The sequence below is a fragment of the Amphibalanus amphitrite genome, unplaced genomic scaffold (genome assembly GCF_019059575.1).
Source record: "Amphibalanus amphitrite isolate SeventyFive unplaced genomic scaffold, NRLGWU_Aamphi_draft 000296F_arrow, whole genome shotgun sequence".
In the NCBI taxonomy this organism is placed as follows: domain Eukaryota; kingdom Metazoa; phylum Arthropoda; class Thecostraca; order Balanomorpha; family Balanidae; genus Amphibalanus; species Amphibalanus amphitrite.
In genome coordinates this window covers 179696-202542 of record NW_024881791.1, presented here as the reverse complement: position 1 = coordinate 202542, position 22847 = coordinate 179696, and the positions used below count along the sequence as shown (strand labels likewise).

Genomic DNA, 22847 nt, shown 5'->3' with positions numbered 1-22847 from the left:
GTCTTGGATCCCAGCTGGAACAATATCAAATGTTTCATTGTGGCACGTAGGTACGTTAAGATGCCTCTCGCATTTGAATTGTTCGTTTTTTGCGTGCATTATGTAGTGATAATGACTATTCTGACCATGTTCTGCAGCAATAAATACATTGGCATTGGAACAATACCCTTGTTTACAGTTGAAGTACGTTGACAGCAAAAGTAAGTAAACTCGCAGTCACTTACTTTCGCTGTTGCTGTTAGTGAACACACAATCCGTAAATATCTTCTTTGAAATTGGTTCTTCCGCTCAGAATATTCAGTAAAACTTTGTCTGGGAAAATCAAAAAGCCCTAGGGCCGAATCGTTTCCCAAATACCTTCAACATTAGCCGAGGCGGGCCGAAGTCATTTCCCAAATGCACGTGCTAATGTTAAAGGGATATCTCGGCATGTGGTAAAACACGGTGAAATTACATCGCATCAAGTTGGAGCTAAGCTCGTAAGCAGGTAAGCTTGTAGGTAGCTTTGTCTGCTCGACCATCTCTGTTCCGTAATCCCCGTGTTCTTGTTAGTTGTTGCCAAGGTTCAGGTTGGGATTTCTCGTTTTATTTACTATGGACAGTGTAGTTAATAAAGAGATCCCTACACCGAATTACGTTATCGAGCAGAATCACTTTTAACAGGCATATCCTTAGAAAGGGAAGTTTTATGTTGCCTACGTCTAGAAGATGCTTGATTAACCAGTAAGTCACTTTTCCTGCACCTGACCGCCGAGTGGGGACGTAAAGAGAAAATATTATGGACCTATTGTCACATTATTTATTGTTTGGTCTAGAGTACATTACAAACTTAACGTACAATTGGGACAAAACTCTGCGCTACACACGTCCAAAATAACCAATCACATGCGTGTCACACACCCGACCAGTGTTGGCTGGCCTCCCCAGTCCCCGGTGATGTTAGATCGCGCCGGTCTAGCGGCCCCTCAGGCCTGGGCGGCCTCCTCCAGTAGCGGCCGCAGCTGCAAGTCGAGTCGCTCCGGCGCCGGGTGGCACCAGGAGGTCAGGCGCGTCACGAAGGGCCGCGTGTGGCCGCGCGGCCGCGCCGACGCCAGGTCGGCCACCAGCGCCGCCACGTTAGCGGCCACATGTTCGGCGGGCATGTGCAGGCGGCCGACGGGCGCCACCACCTGGGCAAAGTCGAGCTGGCGCTCGTCGCGCTCGGAGCTGAGCTCCAGGCCGTGCCGGAACCGGTCGATGGTGGCCCCCAGCTCGGTGGTCAGCGTGCCGTCCTTGATGGAAGGGAAGCGGCGCCGCAGCAGGCCGCGGATAGGCAGCAGCTCCTGCGCCAGCTCCGGGTGGCCCACGAAGTAGTCGAACTGGTCGGCGGCCATGGCCCCGCTCTGGAACTGTTTGATGAGCTCGGTGCCGCCGACCACGGCCACGCCGCGACTCTCGGCCAGCTGGCGCAGCTCTGCCGACTGACAGAAGACGGCCACCTCGCGCGGCGGCCGGTACTCGAACGGGTGCGGCAGCGACACCACGCGCCGCACCGGGTCCGCGTAGCGCGTCTTTTTGTCCAGCTGCATGTCCAGCTCGGCGGTGACGAACATGAGCGCCTCCGGCTGGTTGAACACGGTCGGGTGGTGCGTCTGCCGGTGCATGGCCACCGCCTCCTCCACGGCGTGCTCTCGCCAGCGGAACCAGTTGCGCACGTACACGTCATCGATGGGCTCCGGCAGCCGCTCCCGGTCAAACCTGGCGGCGCACCACATCGCGTCACACACACCTACTCATTACAAACAGGGCACGCTGTATGCTAACTCAGGAAAATATCCAACTATTTGAGCAGCGCCCACAAGAACGCACGCCTGGCACACACATTTTGGCAGCCACATGCGATCTTAGGGAAAGTCCACCAATGTTCACGGCAATGGACGATTTTCCGTCCCTTCCCCACATTTTGTAACGGAATACAGGCAGATGCGTGACCTACCTGCGGTTGGCACGGGGCTGCAGGCTCAGCAGCTGCGCTCGGCGCACACTCTGTGGCACCCACTCAGTCTTCACCTCCTCCTTTTTGACAATCTTGGCCTTTTTTCGCTCACGGGTGCCCTTCCTGGCAGCAGCCAGAGGCGCTGACGTAGAGAGGGGGCGACGCGCCAGAGTCCGCAGTGATGCTGGGAGGAGCATGGTGAAGTCCTGAGAACAATGGAGGCGTGACACTCACTGTGCATGACAACATGTATCACACATTTACTGGCAACTGCAATACATTGTACATTATTTCCTTTTTACAATATCACTTAACCTACTTGATTTGGCTAGTATTTAAATGCACCTTACCTACCTAATAGGTTAGGTACAAAGAATGGCTCGCAAGTCCAATACAGCCATTGGTATGGTCTTTCATTTTTATATCGTCTTCAGGCTAAAATGCTAAACAAAATTAACACCCAAATGACTTAGAATAGGAGAGTGTTCCCTGCTCCAGTCAGAGTGCAAGGTGCAAAGTATAGTATTTAGGCTCCTGTTTGAAACATACTCTGTCAGTTGCATATTTCAGCAGTCACTACTGGTGATGTGAAGGTTGGAAAAGATAAAGTAAGATTTAGCATGGAATTATCAATTATACAAGCCCACTGCCCATATTGGCCTTTAGTAAACAGCCCTGAAAGCTTGACTAAAGTTCAATTTAAAAGGACACCATGCATGTTGTCTGTGACAATAATTTTGCAGTGCTTCTCTCAAAGATGATGTATTCATGTCAGGGGCAGAGAATAGTCATAATCCCAGCGGGTGCTTTTCTAGCACCTGGCAAATGGAATCGCCGAATTCTTGTGTAGAAAAGCACATATATGTAGGTACATTTTCCCAGCAGCATCACTCTCCTCGCGACTTACGCAAAGCAGTTTGTGTCGTGGACATAATTTAAGCACCCCTGGAGCACTATATGGTGACTTTTGAATTTCAGGGGGTGCTCGAATACCCCAAAACCCCTAATTCTCCACCCTTGATTCATGTACTAAGTATGTCAGTAAGTATGTCAGGTCAGGTGGATTGGGAATGGGATCCTAAGAAAAAGCCCATTTTCAAGCAACCATGACAATCCAATAACTTTAATGATTGCTAGGCCATTTCTTCAGCTCAGAGTTAGGTGATTAACAATTAACAACCTTTGCAGTTTTGACCATTTCAATTAAAAAAAAACTGAGGAAATTCACAAAACAATCACATGAAAAGAAAGAACATATCCTTCTCAGGTTGAAAAGTGACGGTGAGACCAGTGACCACCTAACAGACTTTAATCATCTTGTCTAGGATTCTGGCACTTAAAACTCGCACAAGTTTTCTTTTTTCAGTGTTTTACCAAATGCAGGCCCACCATTCCAATTTGAATTCCTTGCCTGAGGTCCCGTGACAGTGAGGGTTTTTTTCAATTTCAATTTTGACCCTTGGGTGCAAAAAGGGCGATTTCAATTTCACCCAGGGTCTACAGCAGAGCAGAATTGATTTATTTTTAACGATACATTAATTTACAAATTGATTATTGATAGTGAACATTACAACAATTACCTACGGTACCAAAGGCAACAATTTATTCATAAAAAACACCTCATCTTTGCCTTACCTAGCTCAATGCCGTATATACCTAGCCCTCCAGAAGTGCTTGCGCCATAAACGTAACAAATAATCAAGGTTGGTTAATATGCGAAAGGTGTCATGATAAATATGATGTTAGAAGTGACGTTTTAATAACTAGAATATTTATTTTAAGAAAATTGTTTCATAAAACTACTTTTTGCTCGGTGATTTAGCAAATAAGTTTCAGAAACAGACTGATAAGTTTTATATTTTTAACTTTAAAATTTTATTTTTGCTGAATTACGTACAGATTACGTCACATTATTGGCTGAAGACCAAGGCGAAGACAGCAGTCATGTGGACTTCTGTTGACAAAAACGACGCAGTTAATTTTGTGTGGGCATGTGGTGGGGGTGACCGCAAGGCGATTAAGGGCATTGAGTAAAACGATATTTTTGAGCAATACTGGTAGTTATTTCATCATAGATTATTCACAATGAAATTATCTTACTAATGATGTGCGAATGTAACAGATATCATGGCTTAAAGGGACCCTCCCACCTTCAAAAAAGTTAATGAATTGGCATAAAAGTGATGTAGCGTGAATCACAAAGAGCGAAAATGAACATCTACCAAATTTTACCGGAAAATATTCACCCGTTTTCGAGATATAAGACTTTTATTTTTGTTTACTTTTTGGGAACTCCGCTGTTTCTATGACGTCACATAAAGGTTTTCTTTACGTCGGCATTTGGAAGCAATAGTTTGGTATCAAAGTGCGACAAATATTGCGCGAATGATGCGTTTATCTTATCAAGGTCAATATATGATGGCCAATAAAGGATTCCAGGACTATTCTTCTTATGGCATTTCTTCGTATCGCAATTCTTCGTCTGCAAATCTTCGTCAGGGCATTTATTCGTATCGCATTACTTTGTCTCGCATCAGGGTATATGGAAATCGGCTCGCATTTCTTCTTCAACGCAAATATATGCAAGAGTAAGCATTGAGGGACAAATAAATGCACCGACGAAGATTTGTAGACGAAGAAATGCGGACGAAAAATTGTGCTACGAAGAAATGTCATGCGAGGATTCGTTCGGGTACCATGACATTTATGTGATTTCAAAGTCAAGGTTCACAGCTGATCTGCTAAATCAAGCCAAGAATCCAAACTATCAAAAAACTATAAATATTTGTTTGTCACAGAGGTCTCAAGCAATATAAGGTTGACATATGTTGAATCAAAAATCTACTGCCACAACTCACCTCTCCTGCCTTAGTTTATCATTGTTGTTTTAACTTGCTTTCAAGAGAAACAGAAGCCAGTATCTGATATCACTTTAGATGATTGCTTCAAGATCTGAGTTCAAATGGAAATAAAAGCAAGATCAAGATGAAACAGGGATTATTGCTGTTAAAGTAGTTTGGCCATGATACAACAAGCACATAAATCATTAGCCAAATCAAATACTGGTTGGTTTGTCAAGATGTTTGTTGTCTGTCGTCTGTCGAGCTGCTATTAACACTGAACGCTCTCACTCTTACTTTAAAGAGAGTAGTTTAAGTTGAATGGTAGTGAGCTGTAATTAGACAAAGCAGCTTTTCAGTGCTCACATCAAGCCAGGCTAGGAAATGGCATCAACTGTGGTGGGAGGAAGCAGGGTTCTGCAGCCCTATGTTGTAAACTTCTGTTGTGTCTTGTGTTTGATCAACTGATGTTTTCTGCTCTGTTTTGTGCAGTGATAGTAGCAGGTAACTGCATGCTTGTCAAATTATGTGAATAAACGAATTCATAACATTGCATTTTTCTCTCCATGCAAGGAACAAGTAAGATGTTGTAGAAAATGTAATAGAGGGCTGCATTGCTGATTTTTCACTTTATCATAGCTTTATTTAGAATTGCTTTCCTGAAAGCTACACACAGGCCACAGCACTGAAATTCACAATGTCATAGCTTTTGGCAGAAAAAAGAAAAGACTTACGACTTACCTAGGTAAAATTGGCTGAAAGTATGGCAGAGCAGGTCTTGATGCGTATGCCCATCCGTGTGCTTGCCGAAGCCGAACTGACTGCAACACATTAACTCTGACCCACCATGGTGGCTGGCATATCCTGAACTTTCACCACTCTAAACAAGACAATTTTCAGCCCTCAGCATTGTATTAAAACACTGTACATGACACTCAAAATTTGTTTCAGTGCCATCGACGGACAACATCAGTCGCCATTCACCAGGCCAGTAAAAACAGAATAGATAATAGCTGCAAACCCATGTAGTCAGAGTTACTAGGTCTGCACCTCAAAACAAAATCCAGGTGACATTCACCACGCCAGTAAAAAACAGGAACTTAGGTAACGTAACAGCTTCAAATCTGGTAACATGTTGGTCGGACGTTACACTACCATACTTACATGGAATAATATGATGCCAAACAATAGTGCAACCATTCTGGACAACAACAGTGTATGATAAAATTAATTTAGAATACTTTGGCAGCATGATTTACGAGCACAGGCAGGTGTTACCTACCAGCCTTCTCAATGCTCGTAAAACCAACATTGTAGTTTTGATTTTACCTTAAATGATAACACACTTGGCTGCAATGGTACATTTAATATAATACTGTGAAAAGACCAGTTATAACCACTTCACAAGCACAATTGCACCTCATGCCGACATCCTTTTCCAAAGACAGTCAGCAGCGTCTTTCGTCAAAACTGGAAGATCAATCCCCTTTCAACTGTTAACATCAAAAACATTTCTTCATGGTGTGATCTGCATATGGAAACCTTGCAGGAAAAGAATTAATGTCAATTGTCAGCTCTTCAAATTTCTTTGGACTTTAACTAGCAGTACCATAACCAGTTTGCTTTGATATTTTGTTTTTTATTCTATGTTGAAGTTGAACACCAAGCTCCAGATATAGCAGGCAGCTTGATCATCTTCGGCCTTGGTATAATATCAGTCCAAGTTCCAGTGGTGGGTATCTTCTAATATTCAAATTAAAATGAAAAGCAATAGGCTTTCTCAGCGCCGACGACGGATTTCACGTTGATAAAAAAGGGAGCTCAAGGTCAGCAAAACTCGGGTTCATGGAATGGCGGGCGTTGAAATGACTGCTGACGTCATCCAAAAAACCGCTAAGGGTTAAGAGATAGGGACTAAGCTGGTCCCACCCTGCAAGTAAAGGGAAGAAATTTCTTGAACACCATAATGCTGCGGGGGTTGCGACCAGAATAAATGGTGGTTTCTGAGCCTGGCCGCAAACTTGGCTATCTCAACTCAAAACTAATGTTAAGGTGGGATGGTCCCTTTAACCCATGAACCATCGCAGGACCTATTGCTTTTCTACATACGCGCAGGCCGAGGGGGGGAGCGTGTACCCCCCCTCGCCGTTTCGCGCCTGGCGTAGCTAGCGCGTTGCGGAAAAAACGAGAGTGTGCGCCGTTACGAGATGCAGAGATTGATGCCCGATTTTAAGGTCCTAGGTTGAGGTCAACCGGTGATCTGAGAGGTCAGGTCAAGTGCTCCAAGGTACGGTTCTGTTTTTGGTAAATAACCACAAAAAACGGCTGCAGAACCGCGATTTTGGCAGCATCGTGTTCACCTCGCTCAGGCGCATCGAATGATATACTTTTTATTTGGTTGAGGTCAACTTAGGGTGTTTACCTTGGGTCACAACTCACAGGTCAGTGCTCCCAGGTCACGAAATTGGTCGAAGTAGGTCATGTCGCATATCATTCGCTTTGGCAGGTCTTCCTGAGTCCATTGGGGGCTTTCCTGACTTGCTAGCTCAATTTGGTTGGGAGTTATTGGCAAAAACCTAATATGACCCTAGTCCCTAATGACATCATAAATGATGTCACGCGAGGTCAACATTGCAAAAGTGACGCATGTAACCTTGCAAGGAGTGCATCAAAGCATGACTCTGTGCTTGAGCTAGTTGGAGATCGTTCCCAATCCCGGTGCCAGAATAGCAGTTTTCATTTTCCCCATTGACTTATAATGGTGAGGTCACAAAAATGACCTGAGCTCATATGACCTTTAGGAAAAATCCAAGATATACAAGTTGTTAGACTCGTAATGGATACTTGATCTTGCAAGTTTCATTTCCCTGTGAAGTCCTCTGGCAGTTAGGACGTTGCGAAGTTGCGACATCTGATGGCCGTGCAGAGGTTCACTTATGACGTCATAGGTCAGTGACCTGACCTGACGCGAAAATGTGGTTGGTGTCAAAAGATCTGGCTTGAATCAAAGGTCAGGTATGCCAAGTTTCAGCTCTATCGCCAGCGTATTCAGAGCTATCGCGAAAAAAACCTATGGGGGGGGGGCGGCAGCCGCCCGCCCCCTCGGCCGGCGAGGGTTAACACGCTCCCCGCTGGGCTATTCATAGGGTGTGTCACTAGAAACAGATCAAGCGCTTCCGCTGATTTTCCTTGTCCCCGTGTCTATGGAAGCTTATTGGTGCAGTTCTTTTTTCCATGCATCGAAAATTCGATCGGCGCCGGCTGAAAGAAGTTCGGAATTTATCGTGGCGCCCGGCGTTGCAGTCTCCATGTTTGGCGTAATGCGTTTGATGACACTAACACCAGCCGCGCGCGTCTTCGCCTGTTAGCATCGACAGACGCTGTCAATACGGATGTAATGCAAACGAGGCAGTATCCTCTATTTAGACAACGGTTACACAGAAAAGATGCATCTTTGCCATTCAATATCAAACTGAATTTAACTGAATTAGCATTTGCCTACCTTGCATGGTTCAGGGGACCGATTTTCTTGCAGGCCTCCTTTGCGGAGATGTTGCCCGTCCGCACGGCTCTGGTGAGCTGATACGGCAGGAGTTGGTCGCTGCTGAGGTCGGTGATGATGTTGTCCGGCAGATCCAGCTCTGGGCCGCTCACCGGTCGGAACTTCACGGGAGAAAGACGGTGCACGGAGCAGCCGGCTGCCTTGCCCAACGGCCCCATGACCTTGTACCGGTTTTTCTGACCTGGTGACCTGACCCAAGGTCACCCGGACCTAAAATTTTCAGGTCATATGTAAATTGGTTGCCCCATAGGCTGTGCCAAATTTGCGCCGCCGTTTTTACGCTATTTTCGAAAAACCTTAGGGGGGGTCGCATCGACCCCCGCCAGGGCGAGGGTTAAATTCTTATCCCAGACAGAGTGAGTAGGTACGTAGTTGGAGTCAGTAAACAGTGGATGGATTGGATACTGAAAGTGCCACCAGATGGTAGGGAATTTGAAGTAAGATGCATTGAAGTATGGCCATTGGTGTATGCAAGGCCCTAAATACAGGTGTATGAAAGTTTGACCGGTTATAAAATTGCCATTTGCAGGCGGCGAGTTTTAGTGGTGTCGTGCCACTGCCTCCCTGGTGAGTGACATGGCCGGCCAACCTGCCCGACTGGGCCTCCAGCTCCCGGAGGTCATCTCGCGACTGGAACTTTTCGCGCCCAGCCGACTCGCCGAAAAGTGGGACAATGTCGGACTACTCGTCGAACCATCGCCACCGAAACTTGTTCAGGTAATCTGAATTTTGACACTTCACAAATATTCTTTTATATAATGTTTAATAGAAGTTCAGGAGCCAGTTTTACCAACAGCAAAATAGCCGCCTGCCGGATTTTTTTCTAAAGACCGCTTCACATACGGAGCGTAAACGCGATGGGCGTGTAAGAGGATAGGGCTTTATTGTTAACGCTTTTATGTGAAGCGGTCTTAAGACAAAAAATTCCGGCAGGCGGCTATTTTTCTGTTGGTAAAATGGGCCTCAGCAAGGCCATCTATAGAAGGTACAGTCACTCCCCCGCCGACCAATCAGAGACAGATCCTGAGTGACGTCATCCCTGATGCTCGCAAGGGGTACTCCATTGCTTTGCAACGTAAAAATGACTAACTTCATTTGAAGATTATTGATGGCACTCTGCACATACCGCTCAGCCGTTGATGTCAATGGAAAGCCCAACTAATTTTCCAGCGACAAAAAAGAGCAGCAATATGCTAAGAAATGGCCGGTTTTGAAGATATACACGATTTAAAAACCCTCTGCAGCAGCAGGAAAGCAACGTAAAAACGCATCGAGCTTATATTTTTACTATGGATAAATCATTTTTCAGTAAGTTTTTAGATTTGGTATAGATTTAAGTTACAACTTCATTACAATATTTTCATTACTTGAAACTTTATTTCAAAATAATATTTTCAAAAATGGCAGCTGTTGGCCAGTAGCTTGGGAGCGATTGTGGCGCACCGCGCCATTAATTGTCCTGAGGCCCCCTTATGATGTCATCAAAAGTGGAGTGACATGGGCCTGGGCCTCAGTATAATCTTTGACAAAAAAAAGGTAATTGTTCTTCCCTGATAGGCATATTGTTAATTCTTTGTAGTTAATGCTTTTATTGATTTGCTTTATCAAGTTAATGTTTAGTCATATGCTTACAAAAGTAATTTATTCGACCTCAACTTTAATCAAGTGATTAATCAAGTGATGGTTTTCTCTAATAGAAAAAAAGTAAATTTATGTTAGATAAAAATTACACAATAAGTTACAATTGGATAATAAGCCGTAGAAAGCCATAGGAAAAACACAAGACAGAGAGTGCTAGGTTTACACAGCTGTTTCAAATGCTGTGACTGTCAGACGGGATGTATCGCTGCTATGCGATGGAACGTGTAGCAGCTCCGATCTCTGATGGTCGATCTCTCTATCTGCCGTGCCCCAGAGGATGCTGCTGACCAACGACCTGACCGAGGACGTGATGGCCGAGGCGGTGCAGCGGAAGGTCGACCTGATCCTCAGCTATCACCCGCCCATCTTCCGACCTCTGAAGCGGCTGGCCTTCTCCAAATCGTGGAAGGTAGGCTGATGTCGGTTTGGGCCAGCGCGGCTGTGGGGTTTGCAGGTGGCGTGGCGGTCAATAATGTCAGCCTGGTACTCTGCCATGCAAAGGCAAAAACGATTACGTCAGGTCAGAGGTCATTCGTCAGGCCAGAGGTCACCCGAACGTCATCGTTTTTGCATTTGCACGGCAGTACCTAATGTTAAGGTTGTACTGTTTGTTTATCTGTCCTGTTATATGATGTACTGCTCGTTTCATCCGTGACCTGTCTGTCGTGCCGTTTGTTTCTTTCGTCATATGTCTGCCGTGCCGTTTGTTTCATCCGTCACCTGTGCCGTTTGTTTTGTCCCCAGGAGCGTATTGCCATTACCTGTGTGGAAAACCGTATCGCCGTGTACTCGCCCCACACCTGTTACGACGCTCTGGACGGCGGCGTCAACGACTGGCTCTGCGAGGCGTTCGGTGCGTCTTGGCTCACTGATACCGACCTTACTATAGCCATATGTGTGCGCAAAATACCCACGAAGGCGTTTTAGCTTACGATCTACAGTACAGTATCCAGCCGTCTTTCTTCGTCAGAAATTTGCCTCCCTATTTCTCTCGTCACTTTCATCTCCATGTTCCCGTCTTCCCCGTCCCGTCAGCCTGCCTCTGACCTCCCCCCGCCTGTCTGTCCAGGACCGGCCCGGGTGACGCCCCTGACGCCCAGTCTGGCGCCGGAGCCGAGCGTTCAGCTGGCGGTGGCGCTGCCGGCCGGTCCGCAGCGCCAGCTCGACTGGGTGGACGACCTGCACGAGCTGTGCCGACAGCTGCCCGGCGCCTCAGTAGAGGCTAGGTCAGTACCGGCTGCGAGGGTGGCCGTTATAAGACGGTGACGATGAGCTCAGTACTATCAGCGGGTGCCATTGTCAGCCAACTACCTCATGCGTTGTGTAAAGATCTTAGGAATATACCGTATAAGGCACGTAATGACACCGGGTTGCGCTCTTTTTCGTTCATTCGGTACATGATCGTTAGTGACAGGTCTCTCAATGCTAGATGAAATGAGTTTTCAAACGGGATACTGATGTGGCGCAACTAGAATTTAGTATTGTTTTAGATAGTTGTTTGTTACCGTATAAGCTGTGGCTGTATACGCTGTGATTTTGCTGCGCTGTGGTCGTGTACGCACGCTCTGACCGTATTACGCTCTGGCCGCGTACGCTCTGACCGTATTACGCTCTGACCGTGTACGCTCTGACCGTATTACGCTGTGACCGTATACACTATGACCGTAGACCCTGTGACCGATCACGCTGTGTCCGTGCGCCAGGTACCAGGACGTGGTGCTGGACGTGCGCACGCTGGGCAGTCCGCTGACGAGCGGCCCCCAGCCTCGGCTCCAGCTGGTCGTCAGCACTCCCCGCCGGCACCTGGCGACCCTGACAGCGTTCCTCGGCTCCGCGGGACTCACCTCGGCCGCCACTCGACTCACGACGGCCGAACAGGTGGGCACAGACTGGGGACCACAATGGCGGCGCAGCTGACTGTGAGGTACACCTGTCGTCATCATTCCACAATTAGATCCGCACCGCCGTCAGTGAGGAACACATGTGGACTACCAACATTTGCATTCGTTACTTTTATTATTTTCTTCCCATTTCCTTTCTAAGTATTACGCAGAACTTTTTAATCGTACTAATGTGATGCTTTGGTAATGTGATGTTTGTGCTATGCCTAGTTAGTGTGTCGGTTTGTTGGTGCTGTGCTCAGTTGATGCGTTAGTGCTATGTCGAATGCCGCGCTGTCTGCCGTGCTATGTCGGCGGCTGAGCCACTGATCGGTCATCCGCGCGCCTTCCCAGCTGCCGGAGCCCAGCCGCGGCACCGGGCGGCTGGCCGAGCTGGAGAACAAGCTCTCCCTCAGCGAGGCCGTGCAGGCCATCAAGAAGCACCTGAAGCTGCAGCATGTCCGTCTGGCAGAGGCCGTCGGCAAGCCCAAAGGTCAGTCACTGACGGAGAGTTGTCAGTCACCTGTGTAGAAGTCCGTGTCAGCCGCTCCCTCCCCAGGCTGACAGGCAGTCGCCACTCCCCTCCACCGCTGACAGACAGCTGTCAGCCCCCTCCCGCCCACCCACTCCCCTCCCTCACGGGCAGACAGACGTCAGTCAGTCTCGTCCCCTCACCGACAGTCGTCCCTCCCCTCTCTACACTGACAGACAGTCGTCAGTGGCTGATTGTCAATCACCCCCTCCCCCTCACGGTGACCGCTCATCCGGCACGGCGGACATGGTTCTGACCTGAGCGTGCATACTGTATAACATACTTGACTTGGGTTTGCTCATAGACCACCTCATTCCTAGATATGTTGTAATGAAAGGTCTGTGCTTTCTTTCATTGCGTCATGCTTGTGGGAACTTGCAGTGGGGAACGGCAACTTCTGACACATAACTTTTACCGTAAAATGAACTAGGGGAGACCCGGGAGGTATGGGCCCCCTGGAGGTATGGGCCATCGCAGTTTTGAAGAAGTGTTGCGTATTTTTACACATTTGACCGCGCAAAATGGTAGCAGCCATTCCGTTATACAACCCGCGTTATTTCCAAAATTTTCCTCAGTCTTCTTTGGCAATGAGCGGTGATAAAGCGTTTTTGCCCTCTTCGAGTAAAATACGGTACATACAGAAAACTCGTGATAAATTTGAACCAGGCTCGTTTTATGATGTCAGGCCATCGGTAATATAAAGTTTAAAGCATGCAAATTAAGACTGGATAGATTTTTTGAAGCTTTCTTGCAAGTTTATGGGCTGAGATGCTACGCACATTCTGGCGTCCTAACCGGGATGTTCGGGCCACCCACCCCCGTTGATCCTAAATCAATAAAATGATGCTTTCATTGAAGGTCCTCAAATTTTATTCGAACAGAATAATATTATTTATCTTATTTCATGGAGCATGATTGAGTTTACCAAAATACATATGGCCCACAGTGTTCCAAAATTTGTTGTTTTGGGTGGGAAACGACATCCAAATGAATGTCATTTCACACTCTCACCTCCAATTTTGAAGAGCAATTTTCCACTCCCAATATTACGAAGAAAAAGCATTAGCAAGGATAATCGTTGTACATCTCATATTTTATCACGCATGGATTAAAATTAATGCTATCGATCTTTTCCCATCTTTCTGGGCCTCACCTTGGCCAGCAATTTTCCACTCTTATCCCCATTTTTGGAAAGCAATTTCCCCTCTGACACCCAAACCAAAATGCAATTTTGGGACACTGTGTGCCCACGTGACCCCCATGAGGTAAGCTGTTGGCCGCTTATGCGGTTCCTGGGCTCTAAGAGAGATCAAGGTAGATACCAGCTACGAGTATTGTTCTCATTATCGAGAAAAGAATATGAAACAGGGCACCGGCCCATACCTCCCGGGCCATGGCCCATACCTTCCGGTGTATTTTGATGGATGAAAGGCAATTTCACGTACACAGAGTGAAAAACCGAGTCTAGCCACTTCCCACTGGAAGAAAATTGCCTTTTCAGTGACTTTCACAAAACCGGCCCATACCTCCCGGGTCTCCCCTATAACCTATAGTTCATTTATCCGCCGTCTCGCTCCCGAGGAAAAGGCTGGCGCGTGTTCAGGGAATGTATTCGTCGGTGAACATAAGGTCGGTGAACATAAGCGACCATTTCACACAGCCAGCCTTTGTGAGGTGGCACGCCCAAGATATGACACTTGGATGGACGAATACCTTCCACAAAATGACAGAACGATATCAATCACTCCGTAGTACGAAATCTGGCGTAACTAACATCGCTGAAACAAGTTATTGTCCTAACCACTTGGAACCGCTATTGGTGTATTTATTGAATACAGGTAAGTATAACATTTTCGTATACGAGGCACGGCGTAACAGCTGCAGTATAGCGCGAGTACATAGGCGGCAGTCGGGGTGGGGGTGGGAAGAGAAAGCACGACCGTGCCGCACGGTGTCCAGTGAGCAAAAGAGCCTCTGGCGCCGCCCCGGCCGCCGCGGTGCGCGCGCCTGACGTCACGAGGTCAATCCTCGGAGCTAGACCGTCCGATAAATGAGTGTTCGGGTACGGTGCCGGCCCGTCCCGAAAACTACCATTTATCCGCCGTCTCGCTCCCGAGGAAAAGGCTGGCGCGTGTTCAGGGAATGTATTCGTCGGTGAACATAAGGTCGGTGAACATAAGCGACCATTTCACACAGCCAGCCTTTGTGAGGTGGCACGCCCATACCCCCCAACACCGAAACACCGAGGGAAGGCGACAAGCGATAAATGTATGAAGAAACGCGGGCGAGCGCACAGCTAAACCGGAGCCCCGGGACGGGCGGAGAAGCCTACGATAATGTGAAGCGTATGTATGTTAGAGGCACACTTATGCGATACAAGAGGTATGGTGATGATCGCGATACCGCTGCCGGACTAGGGCAGTGTCGGTATCTCGATCGCGACGGGTACAAAAAAAAAATGTGTAGATACCGCAGCCGAAAAAGGGCTGTGTCGGTATAGCGCCCTCCCCCCTGTGTAAACACGCCGCGCAGGGGAAAATGCCGTGTAGACGTGACGCTGTGTGGATCGTCTGCTGCGCGCAGAGAAATGTGGGGAGAGAAAAAAAAAATAGGGAACTGGAAATAGCCACGCACGCGACACCGCGGCCAGCGGGCCGTGTCGGTATCGCGAGCCTGGGAAAACTAGCTCCGAGGACCTACAAACGACAACGACATGGAGGCTGCTAGCGGTCACTGCCGCTGATCTCCAGGAGGGAAATGGGTCGCCGAAGATATCTCCACATGGCAGCCGAGCGCCAGCGCCCGGCCTCACAGAGTTGGACTTGAGACATGCCCTCGCGGGCGCCGTGGGAAGCGCCGCCGATTCTGAGGCAATGCCCTGTCAGTGTCGCAGCGGGAATACCCGCGCGGGTGCCGGCACGGCGGAGCATGAGAGACAGCCTCTTGGCGGTCAAAGGGCGCCCGTCAGCGGAAAGGAACAGTATGTTCGTGGAAAGGCGCGCCGGGCGAAGCCGCAGATAGTCGGCCATTGCCCGAACTGGACAGGTCGCGATATCAGGCCGCGCGTTGAGAACAGTTGTAAACGGCCGGCGCGAGGTCTTTGAGGTGGGGACGGTGATTGAGAGAAAACTGCCTTGCAAGAGCACGTGCTCAAGGCGCAGAGTGTGCTCTGAACTCGCGCCGACCGACACCTCGCCCGGCCGTAGCATGGCGAAAAAGGCGAGAGTAAACGCAGCTCGCAGAGCGGCGGCCTCTAATGGAGATGTGCGCAGAGAGCGCAGCGCGTCACAAACCCTGCTAAGCTCAGTCAGCGAGAGAGGTGCGCGCCGATCCCAGCTCGGCCGGAGGCGCCGGGCGCCCGCGAGCAGCTTGCGGATGCGAAAATCGGAGGTAGGGTCAGACAGACCGTTAATGCGATGAGCGTATGCTAGGGCCGAGCAATGGCTGGCAAGGGCTGCCGGGCCGCAACCAGCGTCGAACCGATTGGCCAGGTAATCTGCCACTTCGCTGACCGTGAGAGGAAACAGCGGGCGACTGGCCGGTCGTTGGAGAAAAATCCGGATGCCATTCCAGGTGCCCTCGTAGGCGCGTACCGTCGTCGGAGCTAGCGCCGCCTGAGTCAGCTCTGCGACGGTCTCAGCATGTTGAAGGCGGTCCAGTCCCAGACAGTGGCTGCTGATGCGGCGTCCGGACGAAGGCGTCGAAAAACCTGCACCAAACCACGAGACAAGGCATCAGGCGCCGCGTTGCGTGTGCCGGCAACGTGTACGGCCTTGATGAGGATGTCATTTCTGACTGCTAAAAGGAACAGGTGACGAAGCCACACCATTGCATCAGGCGAGCGCGAGGATTGTGAGTTTAACGCCGTAACGACATTGGCGTTGTCGGACCGGATCAGGACGCACCTGTGCTCAAATGCAGCGGACCAGACCTGGATGGGGACTACCACGGCCACCAGCTCTTTAATGCCAATGTGTGCCTCCTGCAACCAGTCCGGCCAGGACCCCAGTAACCAGCGGCGGCCACACACAGCCCCGAGACCCACTGACCCCGCAGCGTCCGTCTCCAGAAGCAGCCCGGGCTCACGGAGCCAGCGGCGCCGATCTAGCAGAGAGCGACCGGAACACTGCCCGAGTAAGGTCGACCAGGCTCGTAGATCCAGCCGGGCAGCGCTGGTAATAGAGACTCGGTGAAACGGGCGGCGGGTGCCCGTGCAAAGGTCAAACATGCGGCGCAGGAAGACTCTTCCCAGAGGCATCGTGATGCAGGCAAATTGCAGCAGACCAATGCATGCCTGAACGTCGCGAAGAGGAGCCTTGCGACGTTGAAGAAGGGCAGACACGGCTGAGCGAGCCTTCTCCAGCTTGTCCTGGGGAAGTCTCAGTTCCTGCGCGACCAAGTCGATTTCGACGCCGAGAAAGGTGAGTGACTGGCAAGGCTGGACCGTTTTGTCGGGATGCAAAGGGATCCGTAAGTGATCGCACATGTCCTGGAATCCAGCGAGAGAGGATTGGCATGCGGCATGTGAGCCACCGATGAAAAGAAAATCATCGAGGACTGAGATAATGCGACCGGCGCCGAATTTGTTCTGGGCAATCCACGTGAGCGCGTCGCTGACCGACTGAAATATTTGGGAGCTGCTTGAGCATCCCATTGGCAGAGCACAGTCTCTGTAAATGCGACCTCGCCACTGGAACCCAAGTGACTGGGCGTCTGACGCAGCAACCGGAACGATGCGAAATGCATTAACGATGTCTGTTTTTGCCAAATAGGGGTTATCCAGGGTGATAATCGCATCAATAGCGTCATCCAGTGAACCGTACTGAACTGCGGTGAAATGTTTCGGAATGTGATCGTTCACCGAATCGCCTGCCGGGAACGACAAGTGATGTATGACTCTGTATGAGCCGGACTTTTTGGGGACTAGACCGATAGGGGAGATCCTGGTGACCGCGTGATCAGCAGGTGAAAACGGACCTGCCAGCCTCCCGGCGCGCATCTCTGACACGATGTAGCTGTCGATGACGTGTGGGGCCAACTCGCAAGACGGCAGATTGCTATGCATTGGACCCGGAAGCAAGTCATCGCAGCCGAGTTTGAACCCGTTCGTAAATCCAGAAATCAAATAATGGCTTAATTCGGCGTCATAGCCTACGAGAAGTTGGCCGAGAACGTGCGGGGGCACCGATGACTGGGCGAGTGAAGTTGGCGTCGGAGCGCCCAAGCTACTCCTGCTTTGTGGCGGTGGCTTTACGCTCGTGGGTGGCTCGAGAAGGGCCTGCTCGCGTGGGGCACCGCTGGAGGGAATGCGGCCCCTGGCAGCCACGACATCGGTGCTGGAACCGGCACCTGGATCTGTTGCAGCCCCGCAAGCCGTTGAAGGCATAACAGGGTCGAAAGTTGCCCTGAGAGGGGCTACGCGCCGGGAGTGAAGAACCCCTGGCGGCTCCTCCGACCCCATGGGCTACGGATTGGAGCCACATCGGCGACGACTCAGTCGTTTCGCCCCAGCGATGGTTGATCGGATCGATCTCCCGCGCTTTACGAAAGGCCTGATCGAAGTCCCTCCAGGCAAAACCTAAACCAGGCGCATTTAGCTGGCTGACCAGATACATGTGTTTAAGGAGGCCGACAGCCTCGGAAGGATATGCCTCGGTGTATATCGCCGCAAATTTGATAAAGGCGGCGCTCCATGTACCGAACGAGCCGATGGCGCGTGGGGGGCGGGGGTTAGAGCGCAGCGTACCATCGACCAGTTGGAAAGTGGTACTGGGACCGTCGCTGGTGTGCTCGTTGGGCTCCAGTAGGTGCCCAAGCTCTACGTATTTGTGTTCCAAAATTTTTTGACGCATGGGTGCAGAGACAGCATAGGCATTGAGTGGGTAATTAGTTGCCGTACCTGGAGCCGCAGCATCATGGGCGCCCGGGAGTGCGTGTGTCGCCGGTCCGCCGGCGGCGCTTGTCTCCGGGCAGGCCGCGCTGGTGGGTGGCAGGGCCTCCTGCACCAGCTCTTGCACGAGCTGCCGCAGCTGGCCGGCGTCGAGCGGTACGGCGGCCTGGGCTGCGCCGGCGCCGTCTGGAGCGGCAGACGCGCAAGCGCTACCACCGCCGTTGGACGAGGTGTGGACATCTGGGTAGTCGTATCCGCGGGTGGAGACTCCTGGGCTGCTGCGAGCTGCCCGCGAGGAAGCACGGCGACCGGAAAGTCGTCGCGCAGCCGGTGGTGTAGCAGCTGGGCGGTGGGCCGGGGTGCTGGCGGCGCGAGGGCGGCCTCGGGTGCTGGGGCCGCTGCTCGGCGCCGCGCGGCTGCTGCTGGCTGCCTGGCGGAGCAGACTGCCTCGGCGCGCCGGCTGCGAGACGAGTCGTCGCTGCCGTCCAGGGTCGTCCGCTTCCGCCGGGGCGGGCCCGGCGCGGGTCCGCAGTCTCGTACTCGGCATGATCGGCACATGGAAAGAAGAAGACATAAGTAGGCACGGCAAATTTATTCGAAACACAGTCGTGCTAAAGAAGGCGAGCAAACGATGCGTTGCATAACTCGCCTCTACATTGAGATGTCCCTCATATTAGATGATGCGCTGTGCGCTGATAGCTGCGAAAACATTTAAAAAAAAAAAATGCGACCTGCATGTGAAACACAAGAACGGCTGTCGCGCTTATGGTTCCTATGGCCGAAAACATTGGCCTAGGGACGTGAGTGGTCATCTCAAGCAGAGATGGCAGCGATATGGCTGATCAGGGTTTGGAGGCGCCGCCAGCCGTCCTCAGACGGGTGTACGCCGTCCCTGCCCAGGAAACCGTCACCCATCGGGAACTCGCACATTGCGACACAGGGAGCTGCCACCGGTCGGCAGAAGAGCCTCCGCAGGACTTGGTTAGTGAGCCGCCGACGGCGCCGATACACCGGCGCCGGTACGCTGCCGGGCCGGGACGCAGAGCGCGGCGGGATGGGTAAGATGTGGACAAACCCCACACCGGCGGCGAGGAGGCCCAGCACGAGCTCCTCGTAATGCTGGCCGAGCAGCCGAGGGCTAAAGTGTTCGTGCGCCATATCATTGCCCCCAATGATGAGGAGAGCGTCCTGTGGGCGCACGTGATGGGCAACACGAATTGCCCATCTCCGGAATTCATCGTCGGCGATGCGAGCGCCACGACGGCCGGCCGCTTGGACGCCCTCGCGCAGCTGGCAGCGGGACGACGCCCAGTGGGCGTAGCTGTCGCCAATGACCAGTAGCATGGGACTGAAAGGAAAACCCGAGGACTTATCAGGTAAACGCCTGGGCCGAACTGTGCAAAAGTAGGGCTAGAATGCTGAGCAAGTAGCTAAGGAGAGCCCAGAAAAGGATGAAAAAAAAACGTATTCGCGCAAATATTCGCCGATGTGAGGGAAAAGAACAAAGATGGGGCCCAAGCCAGGGGTGATCGACGGGCAAAAGAAAAAAAAATAATAAAGGCCATCGGAACGGACGTCCGGAATGGCTGGCGTAACACCGAACAAAACGACACATGCCGTCAGACCGAAACGTCGGCAGCCGGCCTTAGGGGCAAATATACTAGCCAGTAAAACGCTGCCCCTCGGGACAACGCCAAAACCGGTGATAAGTCCCATTATCGACGCAGCAAGGAACTGCACCGACCAGCGCAAGGCTAGCAGCCAAGGGCGCCAAAAATGTCCCTAGCAACCTTTCCACGCTGGACAGGAGGGTATGTGCGTCAGAAACAGTAATACCGGCTAGAAGGCCGTAATAGGCTAAAGGGCTAAAGGCCGAACGGTCAAATTAAGACGGCGCAAGTCGTACCGCCAGAACAACACAGTATATGTGAACTGTGCACACGGTCTGGGACACAGGTGGCGACCGACGCTGAGTGCGGGGCTGGGGCGGGAGACGGGCCTGGTAGCTGCCAATAATATAACGTGGCAGTCGTAACACCGGCCCACGGCCGAGCGGTCATATTAAAACCGCATACTTTATACCGCCAGAACGACGCAGTGTATGCGTACTGTGTACACGGTCTGGGATGAGAAGGCCGAATGCCGATGAAAACGTAACTGTGTATGGCAGGGCCCAGCAAGGCATAATATGGCAGAGAATATCCCGGAGGCAGAATTAATAACGTGGGCAGAACTCGCAGTAGACACAGAATGAGTTACTGTCTGACGGATAAGCAACCGTGGCGAGAAGAACGGTGCTTGTACGAAAAAGCAGACTGTTCTGCCACAAGCTCTCACCTGATGGACCGGAGCTAAGAGAAAGCACGACCGTGCCGCACGGTGTCCAGTGAGCAAAAGAGCCTCTGGCGCCGCCCCGGCCGCCGCGGTGCGCGCGCCTGACGTCACGAGGTCAATCCTCGGAGCTAGACCGTCCGATAAATGAGTGTTCGGGTACGGTGCCGGCCCGTCCCGAAAACTACCATTTATAAGTTATAACCTTACTAAAGGCATTTGTTATTTTGAATGCTTAAAGCAATAAGGTGATGATTTATTGTAACCTGGCTATCATTTTAAACTCTGGCTGCAATACCAATTTTCAATTAAGTGGTGTGAAGCACTGCTGGTCCTCGATCCAACTGGACGCAGACGCAGTTGCATTTTACGTCATGTTCAGCGCGTTAGGGCCGAGTTCTGAAACGTCAGAGTGGTATACTGTTGATGTCATAGTTTTTCGCAGTCTCCGGTGCTGGCAGCCATAGTTAGTATCGGTGTTGTTCGGTTCGGATAGTTATATAATCGATGTTCTTTTTCAGACTCGCTGTCGCTTATGTGGTTCTGCGTACCATATCCGCGTTATATCTGTTTTTTTTTTTAGACTCCCGGTGCGTACGGTCTGTATTTGCTACGGTCTGTATCTGTATTTGTTTCTGTATCTGTCCTTTTTCAGACTCGTCGGTGCGTGCAACCCTGTGTCTCTGAATCTGTCCTGTTTTTTTTCAGAATTGCCGGTGCGGACGGCCTAATATATCGGTATCTGTTGTTTTTTCAGACTCTCCGTTGTGCACAGTCCTGTATCTCTGTATCTGTGTTGTTTTTTCAGACTCGCCGGTGCGGACGGTGGCGGTCTGTGCCGGCTCCGGCGGCTCCGTGCTGGCCGGTCAGCAGGCCGACCTTCTGCTGACCGGCGAAATGTCACACCACGAGGTACGGACTACTGCCAACGACAACGGGTCGCCGGGCTCAACATTTTCCCAGTATGCATACTGTCCGGCTCCGGGGGTCGCTTACTCATCGCCAACAAAATGTTGCAAACAATAGAAAACATTTACAGATATTGCTACATACAGTGCAGGTACAGTTACTGCACCGTTTTAGTTAATTCTAGAAGTATTGTACGACCGTCGACCATTGCATATCAGTGGCCAGAGTCAAGTCACCCGTCGCTCCACTGTGACCTGTTGTGACCGGTCCTGTTGCCCTACTGCTACCCTCTGTGACGGTACCCCCACCTCCGTCAGGTGCTGGATGCCACACACGCCGGCAGTCACGTGGTGCTGTGCGAACACAGTAACACGGAGCGTGGGTTCCTGGCGCGGCTGGCCGGCCGGCTGGAGGCGCTGCTGGCCGAACAGGTGGAGCTGGTGACGTCAGAGGCCGACCGGGACCCGCTCACCGTCGTCTAACACGGGGAGAGACCAGCTCACCGGCGTCAGGCACAGGCAAGCCCTGTTCTGCGCCCATAATTTTATGTCGCTCTGATGTTTTATACGTTTGTTTAGGTGACATCTGCATCGGCATCAAGAAGTGTTGCGTTGTGACATGTCTAGGAATGCTACAGGTTTACAGGCATAGGGTGTTGCATGCCACAGACAGGCTCGTTACCAAGAATGGACAGTCTTGTGCGAGCTGTCACTGAACCCGTGGGTCGCTGAACGTTTGTAAATGTTCTTTTGTGTTACCCTGGCGCTATGACGGGTTACAGCAGGCTGTACTGTCTGAGAAAGGGATTCTGGGTCATCAGGGGATCCTTGTACTTTGCCTGTGTTTCTTAATGAGACGCTCTGCAAGTTTGTAACGAGAGTGTTTACCCTTGGTTGAGAAGGTGCTGTGAAACTGTAATGTAAAACGAGTGGAGTGAAACACATTTTGTAAATGACTGATAGGTGCGTGTGATACAATACACGCGTTGGATATAATGTTATTTTATTGAAGCGACGAACATGTTTCAAAATGCAACTCACCAGTTAACATTTTAGTGTGTTATTTGGCGATTTCTTACAAGATTGCTGGCGCACGTTGCTCGGATTTCTTTCTTGCATGTAAAATAATCGGGTATATACAAACATGCATTATACAAAAACAAGGAACAAAGTTACGCCGAATTAGATCGCCTAGATGAAAACGTATGAATATTTCCGACCTTGGTCGTACTCAAGTGTAGAAATATGTATGCGATTCTCATGTATGGATAATAGACGTTAACCCGCG

General features: G+C 50.7%; 2 protein-coding genes across 6 annotated transcripts; one reads left to right on the top strand and one right to left on the bottom strand.

The window, feature by feature from the left end:
* Positions 1-776: 776 nt before the first annotated feature.
* On the bottom strand, positions 777-3881 carry LOC122387720 (39S ribosomal protein L1, mitochondrial-like). Of its 5 annotated transcripts, none has more exons than XM_043378129.1 (3): positions 3611-3881; positions 1976-2181; positions 777-1737 (listed from the first exon to the last, which is right to left on the bottom strand). In XM_043378129.1, the coding sequence occupies exons 2-3, from the start codon at positions 2170-2172 to the stop codon at positions 966-968; spliced, it is 969 nt and encodes a 322-aa protein (XP_043234064.1). In that variant the 5' UTR covers positions 2173-2181; positions 3611-3881; the 3' UTR covers positions 777-965. The 5 variants fall into 5 exon arrangements, with proteins under 5 accessions (XP_043234064.1, XP_043234066.1, XP_043234065.1 ...); XM_043378131.1 differs by having other exon boundaries at positions 3595-3614; XM_043378130.1 differs by lacking the exon at positions 3611-3881 and adding an exon at positions 3556-3601.
* A 3102-nt stretch (positions 3882-6983) lies between these two features.
* Positions 6984-22555, top strand: LOC122387719 (NIF3-like protein 1). Its single transcript, XM_043378126.1, has 9 exons — positions 6984-7102; positions 8907-9094; positions 10293-10427; positions 10763-10871; positions 11088-11244; positions 11722-11896; positions 12253-12391; positions 21460-21563; positions 21878-22555. Exons 2-9 carry the CDS (start codon positions 8954-8956, stop codon positions 22040-22042), a joined length of 1125 nt encoding a protein of 374 aa, XP_043234061.1. The 5' UTR covers positions 6984-7102; positions 8907-8953; the 3' UTR covers positions 22043-22555.
* Positions 22556-22847: the final 292 nt, after the last annotated feature.